This window comes from Pungitius pungitius, chromosome 1 (assembly GCF_949316345.1).
Source record: "Pungitius pungitius chromosome 1, fPunPun2.1, whole genome shotgun sequence".
Lineage (NCBI taxonomy): Eukaryota > Metazoa > Chordata > Actinopteri > Perciformes > Gasterosteidae > Pungitius > Pungitius pungitius.
In genome coordinates this window covers 16087132-16100157 of record NC_084900.1, presented here as the reverse complement: position 1 = coordinate 16100157, position 13026 = coordinate 16087132, and the positions used below count along the sequence as shown (strand labels likewise).

Sequence of the window (13026 nt, the reverse complement as noted above, 5' to 3'; positions counted from 1 at the left end):
TGAACTACTGTACTTTTTGGGGATTTATTTGAACAGGCTGTTAGGGGAGAGGGAGAAAGGGGACCACATGTAGCAAAGAAGGCTCTTTCTGAACTCTAGGTGTCTGCGGTGGGGACTCAGCCTCGAGCTGTGGGGGCGCACAGAAAAAGGGACAAACAACCGAGAACATCTACAGCTTCAGAGAAATGCTTTAAATCTGAGAGCGGAGAGTATAATAAACAAACATTTTCTTTCTGGATGGAACTGTGAGGCAGGTGCACTTTTCACCCATAGATGGTGTAATGGCACAGATTTGAGTTTAATAGCGCTTCAATGCATGCCCTCTGGTGGAAATGCTGCAGCACTAAGTAATGGAAAGCAATGCTGCAGCCTGGAAGTGGAAGATATGGGAGAATGAAGATAAGGCACTAATGTAAAATCCATTATTCCCAAAAAGAGGAAACCAATATTTATCTCCCATTTGTTTCACACTGACAGCAGACTCAATGAGAGATTTTATTTTTGGTACTTTATACATAATCTGTAGAGGAAAAACAACACATGCTTACCATAAGTCATATATTTGTTTATTTTGTGTTCTCAACATGGTCACAGTTGGAAGTTTTACAATAACTGGGGTCTTACTGACTCACTACTCACTGTACAAACAGAATGCACATATAAACGAGGCCATTCTTGTATTTTCCTCTTCTTAAAATGTGTCCAACTCCAGACTGAACAGCTTTCAGCAGGATGTGTGTGTGTGTGTGTGTGGGTGGGGGGGGGGGGGGGGGTTGCATGTATGAAAAAAAGAGCTGGATGTAAATGGCAGCAAACTTTCTAACAGTCTTTTCTTTATTCCTACGGCAGAGTTCATGAGCTGGAGGCTGAGACAATCGACATGTTCATAGATCGACCCCTCTAATCCACCCGCGAGGTCATGTATGTACATCGTGAGCCTTACTGCAGGTATCAGAATATCGTTCTGATCATATACACATTATGTACAGCTGCTTTAACCCATTGGTCTCTCACCACCAACATCCCATATATTTACACGATGAAAAGCCCTCAGCAACACATCTTTATATTTGTAATTTACACGATGGCTTAGTTGATGAAATGCATGCTGAGCTTCATGTAACCATCAGCCTAACATAGGGCAACAACAGGAAATTCAAAATGAATCAAAACCAAAATGCATATGCCGATTTCTTTTTACCCCCCCACCCCCACCCCACCCGCAGGCCATCAGCTCACAGTGAACAGGACACAGGACACATGACGATCCGTGCAGTGCATCGTTGGGATTCTTTCTCACAAAGACTGACTGTGGACATTTGAAGCACTACAACACACATCAAAAGTTAATCTGGGGTTTACATCACCCAAAAACTACAGAATTAGAACCAAAAATAAAAAATAGACACATTCAACTGATCTTTGAGTTCCAATATGTGATATGTCTGTCATCCGTTGTTTCCATGGTAACTCCCGTGACGAGAAATGTGTGAGAACAAGCCTGACTTATGGCAATGGTTTTCTTTGTGAATGTTAAAATACATTTACAACCTGAATATTGGGACAAACAGTTCACTGTCACTAATGTACACACTAGAATAGACTCTTATTTGTAGAATGTAGAAAGTTATTCTTTACATATATACCCAGTTCCTTTGTTCAGTTTGCATTTTGTATCATACCTGCGTTTCCTGAAGAAAATGAAAGTGTTCTTTCATATGTGCTTATCCAGCAAAATATTTTTGTTCAGCCCAAAGAGAAGCATTTTCCTTTTATTAAAATATATATACACACATTCCTCTTTCCACCGTGAACTGTGTAAGTAAGTATTTATATATTCTTAAATGAATAAAGGATATATATTTCTTCACCTGAATCCCATCCTGGACAACAAGAGAACAGACCTCCACTCAAAGTACAAGTCTGATGATTGCACTTAAACTTGCTATGGTAACACTGATTTGCTTTACAATGTGCAGAGGACAGCCTCACATTATAACATTACATGCAAAAAATCACTTACTAGACATTCCACTCAACTCCAAGTCGGTGCCTCCGTAAAGACCACGAGGACAGACACACATTAATTTACTAAGAAAGGACTTGGACAGGGGTCAAAAACAAAAATAAATAAATAGTGACGCAACATGAAGCAAAAAAAGAAAACGCACAAATCGGAGGGACACTTCGCTTGTTGTTAATGTACAAAATCAGTACAAAGATATTGCACATATGAAAAAAATACTAGATTTTAATTTTATCCACTCACCTTGTTGGCGAATGAAAGAAATTGACTAAAGAAGGCAAAATAATTAGATAGGGTTTCTTTTTTTTTTTAGACTTAAAGAATCCAGAGAGCAGCTGTCGCATGTTTCAAGGCAACAGACTTGACGTGTTCAACGCGTTCTGTGGGTTCATTCGAAACATCTGAGCCGAGCCTCAGAGTGCATTTAAAATGTCCTTTTCGCCCCTTGACCTCCGCGACTTTAAGCAGCCACAGTGTGAGAAGCAGACCGAGATGGAAAGCAACCACCCGGGTCCAGTTCGTCACCCGCGCCTGACAGGAGTTGACAGGAAAAGTCTGTTTTTGGAGGCGGCGGCGCAGCCTTTTGAGGCCCCCGAATGCAACAGCTGCCACCCAGAGGCTCCTTTGGAAAGGCGAATCCAGAATAGATTTATGGGCCGGGACCGAATGGAGGAGTTCACTCCTTTCAGATCTCCATCCTGTCACCACACACTCAGCGTAATACTGATAAGATTCATTTTTGCTGATAATAATTGTAAGTATAATCTTACAAATTACTTTACGCACAATATACTGTACATGAAGTTTTGACTAAATAGATTATGTATTAATAATTGGCACATTTATTTATGGGAGCTAGGAGACAACACACACAGCTGTCATCTACAGTAAATACAGCACTAGAACTACGATGACGGTCGCCCCGGGCGGTCCACTGTCCTCGGGTCCAAGTGATCACGGGACGCCACCACAAAAAAATGCGTTCATATGATGGAAGGGGTCTGCAAACCCCAAGGGTCGACTTGCCAGAGCCTCAAAGGAACTACGACCAGCAAAGAGTGACGGAGAAAACAGTCGGGCCGCGTCCTCGCCTCGGGGGGGGGGGGGGGGGGGGGGGCGTCTCGCCCTCTGATTACGGGAAGGTGAGAGTGTGTGTGTGTGTGTGTGTGGGGGGGTGGAAAACAGAGCATCTCCCTGCAGAGAACCCCCACCCCCCTCTCTCGGGCCACGCCCGTGATCAGGCAAGCTAGTAAAAGCAGCGGCGAAAAACACAGTGGACAGGCCGTAAAAAGATATGCTCGTCAAGTCCCTTTGGTGTAACCTCAGTCTTCAAGCCCCCCCCCCCCCCACCCCGCTCCTCACGTTCTCCTCCCTCGCGTGGGGAGCAGCGTCACACTACGGTGCTGATGCCACTGTGTTTGGCTTTGGGTCCGCCTGGCGCCGAGCCCGCCTGCTGACTGTGGTGGTGGTGGTGGGCGGCGGCGGCGGCGTGCTGGGGGTGTGAGGCGTGGTGGGGATGCTGGCCGTAGTGGCCGGGCTGCGAGTGGGGGGCGTGGCCCGGGTGCTGGTGGTACTGCGCGTGGGGCGGCGGGTGGTAGTGGTGGTGGTGGTGGTAGGGCGGCGGGTTCTGCGGCGCCGTGGGGCAGTACGGGGCGTGGTGGCCGTGGAGCTGCACCGTGTGCGCCACCTGCGCCGTGTGGTGCAGGTTGGTCGGGTGGGGCTTGTGGGATATGAGGGTGGGCTGGGCGGGGGCCGGGAAAGGGGAGTGGCTGTGGGGTGACGGCTTGCCTCGCTTGCTGCCGAAGAGCGACCCGAGGATGGAGGTGGAGGTGGAGGCCGGGTTGGGGGCGGCCGGATGGCCGCGATGGGGTGCGCCCTCGCGCGGCGCGGCGTCTCTCCGGCGCGCGTGTGGACTGCTAATGATGGACCCCTGCAGGCGGGACAAAAAAAAGAAAGAAAGAAAAAAAAAAAAAGTAGCGGCAACTTTGTCAGGCTCTTTGAAAGTGCAGCTGCACAACACCGACTAAACCACAGCTACACGGCACCATCAGCACCAACTTCTTTATTTCAGATAAACAAGTAGCAAAATGTTACGCGGCATGCAAATGAGAAACTAAAAATGCTTTCATGGTAGGCAGCAGCAACGCGAGCAGTTTCTCAGCGTCACAAGGAAGGGAGCCTATTTTTTTCGGGTGTAGAGAAGCCAAACGGCTCGAAACAGTGAATCTGTAACCAGCGTCTTTACACAAATACCATCGGGAGCATAAATAACATTGACAGGGGAAGAAAAAGACAACATTTCATCTTCATTCCAGTCAGTGTGCCAAACCCTCTAAGAGTCACACATGCAACTTGTTATAATAGTTTCCACATGCAGAGGATGTGACAGGCAAAAAAACAACTCAGCATCCACACGTTAGCATTCAACTAGAAGTCAGAAGGCAGGAGGAACTAAGCTCATGTGTGCAGACTTCCCAAAAGGCCCGGTCACCATTCCTCCCTTTTATGGATCCAACAGTGCTCACTATACAGATATCACTTCTCCTTAAAAAAAAAAAAAAAAAAGTTTTCCTTTGGCAACATGCTGCATTTAAGACTTGAGAAAGACCGCATGATGCCTTTGAAAGCAGAATGACATTTTCAGGGTCCCAGACTTCAACCCAACACATTGGACTCATGGACACGTGAAATGGGGGAGAGGTGAATGAATGAAATCCACGTCTTTAGAAGTCCCCGGCAAAAGCAACCTTGATTCTGAAGGCCATGTTTCTCCCTCAACTTTACAGCATTGTGGATTAAGGGGGGGGGGGGGGGTTAAAATGCTCAGTATCCTAGCGCCTCACAGAGCTACCACCCTGCCAAAAGAACCAAATGAAAAGCGCTTGGATGTGATTCAATGAAAGACAGAGACAGGCGACAAGGGGAGGGATTAGTAGAGTCATGCTTGTTTGAAGATAGGGTGTATATTGGTCATAGAACATGACCAGAACAGGAGATCCCTGGCTTTCAAAAAGAATAGGGGGCACGTTCAGAGGCAGGCAACCCATGCATGCACACTAACTGAGGCAGGCAGGTCATAAGGCATCCCAGGAAGAAAAATAAATGATCCAAACAAATGGACGGAGTCTATGAAGCAAAGAAGGTGTAAGACTAAAAAAAAAAAAAAGGTGTGTTTTCACAGTGCACATCATCACATAGAGAGTAGCCTGGATACCAGCTGCTTCCAACTTACTTCCATATTGCTGTCTAGTGATCCTGCACTGCTGCGACGCCCCCGCTTGCCTGCCCGAGACATGCAATACCACAGATTAGAGATGGACAGCACCTCCTACACACGTCTGGGCCGCCCGCCGGTCCCGAAGGGGGGACGTGCAGTGGATTGTGAATGTGGGTAAGGTCCGACTAAAGGGGGGGTAGCGCGTTCCGGTGCTGGGGGAGGGTCGCGGGGGGTGAGACAGGTGGCGCTCTGGCCCGACAGCTAAATGGCCGCGTTCAACTTTCGCCTTAAAACGCACACACTCCGAAACGGCTTGCGATTCTGAAAGCGTGTCTGTAAACCTCGACAGACGTGGACTCCGGAGGCGTCGATGCCGACGGAAGCAGGGAAGCTTTTACCGAAAGATTGCAAAAAAAACAAAAAAAAGAACTGGATAAAACGCGACAACCTTGCATCGGGATTGTAGGTTTTTCTAAAAGTGATGGTGAGGCACGAAGCCAGTCTCTGTGACGGTCACGGAGGAACAGACACATCAAAAGCAATACAGTGGTTGTTGCACATGGGATGTACAGGCATATACAGGTCTGAGGGGCGAAAAACAGAGCACTTCTGCCGTTGTTAGGCACACTCAGCCAATGATACATGACCAGTAATCACACATACACAGGAAAATACCTGATGTGTATGGAAATAACACAGTAAATACACATGAAATGAGAGTATGCCAAGAAAGGGAGAAAAAAAAAAAGAAAACACTAAAATGACCCCACCGACCCATGCCACATCCTGCATTGAAAAACAGGGCGACAGTCACACCCTCACTGACGGACCTGTCGTTTCCCATTGAGGTACAGATCATGAGAACAAAGAGCGTTGTATTAACAACGGAGGCAGACCCCTGACTGGATTTCATTTTGTTATCGAGTTAATAACCCGATAACGCCACGTAGCCGTTGTCAGTAATGAGTGAAATGCATTCCTGCCTCGCAGGCCGCGGCTGTGCTAAATACTAATATTCATGGGTGCGAGGTGACGGTCAACGCCGAGACCGGCGCTAAATCTGGATCTTCGTCGCTGCTTAAGAATGGTGCACAAATATATAAGAGAGAGGAAATGGCAAGTGATGTTTGAATAAAACGTAAAGATTATCACAAAATGTCTTTGAGTAACACAAACCCGGGTGTGCAAAGGTACGAGGTTGAACAAAAGAAAAGGGAAAAAGTGATCAAATCAGGCATGGGAATGTTCTGAAATAAACTCGTCCAGATGAACAGGAGTAAGAACTGCCCCGTCAATTTCATTCATCACTGAGTGAATCGGAACGTCTAAACCACAAAGCTCTCCACAAACAGGTCTGCATATGCTGAGGTTGAACCTTTTGATGGACTCTCCAGACCAATCTCTCCCGTCACATACGGTGGAAACCGAACTCAAAGAGCGTTTGGCTGTACCTGCTTCGGAGAGGTCTCGCAGGGAGCTGCTGAGGGCGCTGCGCTTCAGGCCCTCCCCCATGGCGTACGTGTCGTCCAGGCTGGCGCGGTTCATGTTCCCGTTGCCGGCCTCCTTCTTCAGGCCGGAGCTCTGCGACATGCTGGGCCTCACCATCCCCTTCTGCTTCTCCAGCTCGGCTGCAGGAAAGAGACTAGGTCAGAGACGTGGTAAGAGACGAGGAAAGAGACGAGGAAAGAGACGAGGAAAGAGACGAGGAAAGAGACGAGGAAAGAGACGAGGAAAGAGACGAGGAAAGAGACGAGGAAAGAGACGAGCAAAGAGACGAGCAAAGAGACGAGCAAAGAGACGAGGAAAGAGACGAGGAAAGAGACGAGGAAAGAGACGAGGAAAGAGACGAGGAAAGAGACGAGCAAAGAGACGAGCAAAGAGACGAGCAAAGAGACGAGCAAAGAGACGAGCAAAGAGACGAGGAAAGAGACGAGGAAAGAGACGAGGAAAGAGACGAGGAAAGAGACGAGCAAAGAGACGAGGAAAGAGACGAGCAAAGAGACGAGGAAAGAGACGAGCAAAGAGACAAGGAAAGAGACAAGGAAAGAGACAAGGAAAGAGACGAGCAAAGAGACGAGCAAAGAGACGAGCAAAGAGACGAGGAAAGAGACGAGGAAAGAGACGAGGAAAGAGACGAGGAAAGAGACGAGGAAAGAGACGAGCAAAGAGACGAGCAAAGAGACGAGCAAAGAGACGAGCAAAGAGACGAGCAAAGAGACGAGCAAAGAGACGAGCAAAGAGACGAGCAAAGAGACGAGGAAAGAGACGAGGAAAGAGACAAGGAAAGCGGTCGGTGGTTTGGTCTGTCCCTGTGAACCCTGTAAACATTCCCCCTTGTAAAGTGCTGCGAGTTGAGTAATGAAGACCATGCCGTGTTTCTGCGTATCACAGCCTGAGGGAGCGAGCGAGGTGGGGGAGGGGGGGGGAGGAAAGGCGGCTCACACTCTATTCTGTATTTCTCCATTTCCTGGACCTCGGCGATAGACTCCCGCAGGTCGTCTGTGAACTTCTTGCGGTCCTGGGGGTTGGGCGCATTAAAGTTGATGAGGACTTTGATGTCCGCACCTGGTATGGCTGACGTAAGTCTGATCCCATTTGGGTAATCTGCGGCAACGGTGAAGAGAAGGAGACACATTTACACCAGGGCCATCCATCAAAAACCAAGTTCAAACACACTGTGGAAGACTAAAACAAAGTCAAAGCCCATTGGTTCGGCCGTTTCTTACTGCGTGGCATCAGAGTAAAAGAAAAAAAAAGCCAATTACATTGATTTTCAAACATTATGACTTGCATCCCATACAGCGAGAAGGACTGTCTGAAGCTGTACGTCACAGAGTTCTTCTTTTTCTGGAAGATCTTGGTTACCTGGAATCAAACAGAGAGAATGATTGAATGGTTGGCGCAGAGAGGGACACGAGGGGAGAGGAAACGGGAGAGGGCTTTCACCACGAGGAGGTCGTTGAACAGGAAGATCTCCCGCTGATGCAGGCCCAGCTTCTGGAGCTTGTTGGGATCCGGCACTTCAAACAGACGGCAGTAACACACCAGCCGGCGATGGGGCAGCGACAGCACCTGGAAGAAAGCAGCACAGATGCCAAGCATTCAGGGCCTCGCTGCTACTATAACAATCCCAAGGTACAAAGCTCAAATCATCGTCTGTACGCAGCACACATGGAACAAAAGAACATCCAGGAAAATAAGGTCTTTCTAAGACCAGATCCAAATAATTGACGAAAAAATACGGATGTTTTGTTTGTTACCACGTAACAGGTTTGTTCCACCACTGATAATAACTGGTAGCATATAAAAAAGCATGACGTCGTTCCCTCTAAAAACCGCTAATCTGGACTTCAAGGAGGGCTTACGTAGGAGAAAAAGTATTTACAATGGTGCTGTTTAGTTACCATTAGCGTCTCACAAAATAACGCAGTGCTAAACCAGCACACGGCTCCTCCCCCCAATTACCGCCCTGCAAATGGGGGATGCTCGGTATATTCTTTGACTGGGAGTCATGCGTGTGGCATGCAGCCAGGTGGTGCAGCTCAGTGCCTCCAAACAATTTGTGTCGGTGGAACCCATCTCCAGTGACAGACGAGATGCAACAGGGGGGCCAACTTCTGGGTCCTCTCAAGGTAATCGGACTCTGAAACTATCTATTTGATGTGCATCAACTGCAGGGTGCGCGGACAGAGAAAGGAAGCTGTGCACATACTGTGAAATACTGGAAAATAATCAAATAGAGCATGATTTGTGGATATATATCCTACTTACACATCCCAGGCCGTGGTGGAGCGATCCGATCTGCAGAGGGGGCAAAGAAGAGGTTTTATGCAGCTGTTATGTCAGGGATATTAACAATATTAACTGTGAGAATTGAATCTGTCCTTATTAGTGAGCCAATGTGAGGATTGGCCCTTGCTAAATGTGCACCCATAGACTATAAAGGTGACCATGCAGATGATCGCACCTCTTGGGGTCTGGGGACTCGAGGGAGTCCGTAACGACGCTGGAGTGAAAACCCATCCAGCCAGAGAATGCCCACTCTGGGAAGCAATAGAGGATCCGATGATCACGGAGAGGAACTCAAATGTGGTTTTTATGTTGCAGTGTTTTACAAAGTGTCCTCCTGAGCTTTTGATTCTGCAGCGAAATGGTGACGAGGGATCATTTTTCAAAACATGCAGCTATTAGCAGGCATTTGGAACTGAAACAAAAGACCTCCATCGCGAGACGAGCCTCTCTCCCCCCGCAGCTGCATAGGTTAATCACACGTTTAACCTTCACACATGAAAGAGACATCATCGCCTGCAGAATAATGCCAAAGTGCTGCTGCCCTGCTCCCCAGTCTGAACTAAATCTAATAACAGCTCTGGGTCAGTATTCAGAAACAGAAATAAACGGGCTACGGATTAGTGAATCAACGGATTACAGTAATTCATGCTGCTAAATTAACCCGGCCGCAGAAAGTGACCATTTCTTATCAGACTGCAGCACTGGGTGACATTTCTCAAGGGCTTCAGGTGTTTAAAAACAACCGGCGTGAAGGTCTAAGTCCGGGCACAGCACCACCTAAAGGTAGAACAGGTTTCATAAATCTTCCTGTCCCTTCAAGGAATAAAACTCTTAAAGTTCACCATCCACAAATCAGGAGAAATGGGAAAAGGCATTCAAGGCCAGGGGGCGGAACCATTTCTGACGAGTTTCTTCATGTTCTTTTCAAAGACTGCAGTATTGACATTACGGTTAACATTAAGTACTAATTATGACACTAAATTTAAATTAGAATCTCCAACAGATCTGTAGTTCTATTGCAACCAGATTGGCAACGTGCATAACAACATGAAGGCAAAAAAAGAACAATAAACGTAGGAAATTCTACAAAAATACATTATATGCAAGTGAGAGGGATCATCTCCAGAAAGTCCCATTACTCACTTATCGCAAGTGTGCAATTGGTTGCTGTGAATGCAGAGTGAGGCATATTCAACAAGCATGTCAATTTAACTTAATAGACTTACTGGTTTCTTCCCCACAATGAGCTTTTCAACCTTCTGCACCTGCGAGACGTGGTCTTCGTTGGTCTTGAGCTCTCGCTTACGGATCCTCTCGTAGATGCCGACCAGAGTCTCCCGAGGGATGTCTTCCCCGTCGTCCACACCTGGCGCACAGATTATGAGTAAGGAGAGAAAACATATTCAAATAGGAACTCCTACAGTTTGGTCACTCACAGCATATCTTTGTCATTGAGCGGTTTGGTTTTAGTCACCTCTTAAATTCTTGATGAAGTCCTCCATCTTCATCTTCCTCTCGGGTTTGACGTTGGGGCTGTACATGTCTGTGTTGAGGAGGATGATGGCGAACGCCAGGATGAAGATGGTGTCGGGGTTCCTGAACTGCCGCACCACTGTGGGGTTGCAGATACAGTAGCGCTGGCTGGAGGTCGGAGACACGAGAACAAACTGTTAGCATTTTACAGAATTCGCTTTTTTTAAAGAAGGTTGCTTGTTTCCTCAATGTTTCTGTCTCTGCTATGTTTAAATGTTTCAATGTGTAATCCAGACACGTGATCTTACCTGAAAGCCTCGATGAGCCGCTCCACCTTCTGGGCTTCGCCCTGAACACGGATGTGGTTCTGAAATTTCCTGAGAGCCTCGTCCAGCTCCATGCTCTGGAAGTCCATTTCATCCACCACACAGCTGACACACAAGGGGACAGACAGATTATAGCATGTTTTGAGCAATTAGGAAGTCTTATCCCCCTGCAGGATCTCATAGAGTTGGATTTTATGCAATTCCTTTTCTCCTTTATTTGATTGGATAAACTATATCAATGGCGCCCATGTGTGACACACTTCAGTTGATACGAGTGTGCAAATGGTCAAAGATTCTGGACTTCAGTACACGTTTCAGCATCCTTGCTTCCTTTGCTCGCCTTTATCGGATCATACAGCAGATGGCGGCGAATCACACTTACTCGAGGACGTCTCTGTTAAACTGCTTCTGCCGATTTCCCAGAAATTCTCCGATCATCTGCCTGCTCAATCCTTTCCTCTGAAGCAGGAAGTGAGCCACGCCGACCGGTGTGTCTGGGATGAATCCCCTCTCCGTCAGGTACTGGATGCCCTTTTCTGGCTTCCTGATAAATCCGACATGTAGAGGTGGGTTAATTCAATTTCTGGTTATTTCTTGTATCATAAAGTATTCTTAACACGTAAGGGCGCGTTAAACATGCACATCCAATCAATGCCTGTAGTCACATATTACAAAGTAATCTCATTGATTTCTTTTTTTGTGCAAGGATCTTTCCAAAACATCTATGCATTTATTATTTGCAGTTTAAAGTGCAACAGACAGCGAGTAAATCATTTGCCGAGAGACCTCACTGCCGTCCCCTCCATTCGCCAGGCCCCCGTCCACAGGGTACCTACTTGTTGAAGAGATTGAGGCCGATGCGGTAGTGTCTCTTGCGAATGACATCGTTGCTGAAGATGGGCGAGTCCCAGCTGTTGCGAGTCTCCTTGTGGTACGTCTGCTTGCTGAGCGTCTGCTCCCGCAGGCTGTCCCTCGACGAGGACTCGGAGCTGCAATTGATGGTGTCGTTGGAGTTGGACGTGCTGTTGATGCTGTCGTTGTCCCCGTCCGAGAAGTCGGACTCGGACTTGCTCTGCCTGTTGGCCGAGCCGTTGATGGCCAGCTGGCCCTCCAGCTGGCGGTGGCGGTGGCGCAGGGGCGCGTCGTCGTCGCGGGAGGAGCCTCGCGTCGGGGGCCCGTGGGAAATGTGTTTGGGGCTGGCCTGGGACGACCTCACGATGTGGCCGTGCGGTTCGTACGCCGGCGGCCGCTTGACGGAGCCGCGGTCGGACCGGTCGCTGTGCTCCGCCGAGCTGTCGCTGGGAGGCTCGATGGTCAACAAAGGAAGATGGTCCATTCTGAGACGCTGCTCCTGGCACTCCAGAGAAGGAGTGCTGCGGCAGCTCGTGTCTGTATCGCGACCCTCATCTTTGGGGTCCATAGGCCAGTAGTCCTGTGAGGAGTTGACCGACCGCAACCGCAAGTCAGATTCTGTGCTGGAGGGCTGTTCCCCTGACCTGGACAGAACGCTAGAGGGGGACACGTCCTCCTCGTCGATGAATAGGGTAACGTCGCTATAGGACGCCAACGTATCGTCGTGCAATCGTCCAGCTGCCCTGCGGTGGGACTTCCCCTGATAGGGCACCTCCCTTCCCCCCTTGGAGCAGCCCATTGCCAACGATTGGTCCGGATCCTCGTCCCCTTGAAGGCTGCGACAGTTCAGTGCATCATCTATCGACTCCGCCAGAGATTTGACCTGCCTGGAAAAGGCGTCCTCCAGCTCTGTGATGGCGTCCGTCAAGTCCCCTTGTGGTGCTGGGTGAGACGCCATGTTGGCCTGTTGGTGCACCTCTATATCTCCACGTTCAGACGGCATCATGGACAGCGGGGCGCCGTCCTCCGTCATCGACACTTGCCTCCCTTCAAAGTAGGAGCTGTGCACTTTCTCGGGGCCCTCAAACGAGAGCTGCATCCTCATGTTGGAGAGGACAATGCGTCTGGACATGCGGTTTTCAGACATGGAGCTTCTGAGACGTTCAAAGTTCTTGTTCATCTGATACTGGCGGAAAGCCGTCTGGATGGTGCGAGCCGCATGCCGGGTTATGAATCGTCCACCATATTTACGCTCAAGCATCTCCACCTAGAGAAGAGACGGAAGTAGATGGAATATTAAACTTTTCTCAGCTGTGAATGTCATACTTGGCTTTTCTACA

The 13026-nt window shown here is 48.4% G+C and overlaps 1 protein-coding gene across 7 annotated transcripts in view; it reads right to left on the bottom strand.

Moving 5' to 3' along the window:
- Positions 1–544: 544 nt before the first annotated feature.
- Positions 545–13026, bottom strand: part of iqsec1a (IQ motif and Sec7 domain ArfGEF 1a) — a 61375-nt gene continuing 48893 nt past the window's right edge. For 6 of the 7 annotated variants that reach the window (XM_037478192.2, XM_037478193.2, XM_037478195.2 and 3 more), the window contains 12 exons: positions 11671–12953; positions 11217–11378; positions 10817–10939; positions 10510–10676; positions 10262–10401; positions 9015–9044; positions 8190–8315; positions 8009–8108; positions 7686–7847; positions 6695–6871; positions 5259–5308; positions 545–3956 (listed from right to left, as the gene is read on the bottom strand). In XM_037478192.2, coding sequence (XP_037334089.2) covers positions 3417–3956; positions 5259–5308; positions 6695–6871; positions 7686–7847; positions 8009–8108; positions 8190–8315; positions 9015–9044; positions 10262–10401; positions 10510–10676; positions 10817–10939; positions 11217–11378; positions 11671–12953 — 3060 coding nt within the window. In that variant the 3' untranslated portion in view covers positions 545–3416. The remainder of the gene's footprint in view (positions 3957–5258; positions 5309–6694; positions 6872–7685; positions 7848–8008; positions 8109–8189; positions 8316–9014; positions 9045–10261; positions 10402–10509; positions 10677–10816; positions 10940–11216; positions 11379–11670; positions 12954–13026) is intronic. The other variant, XM_037478198.2, reaches the window with a different exon arrangement.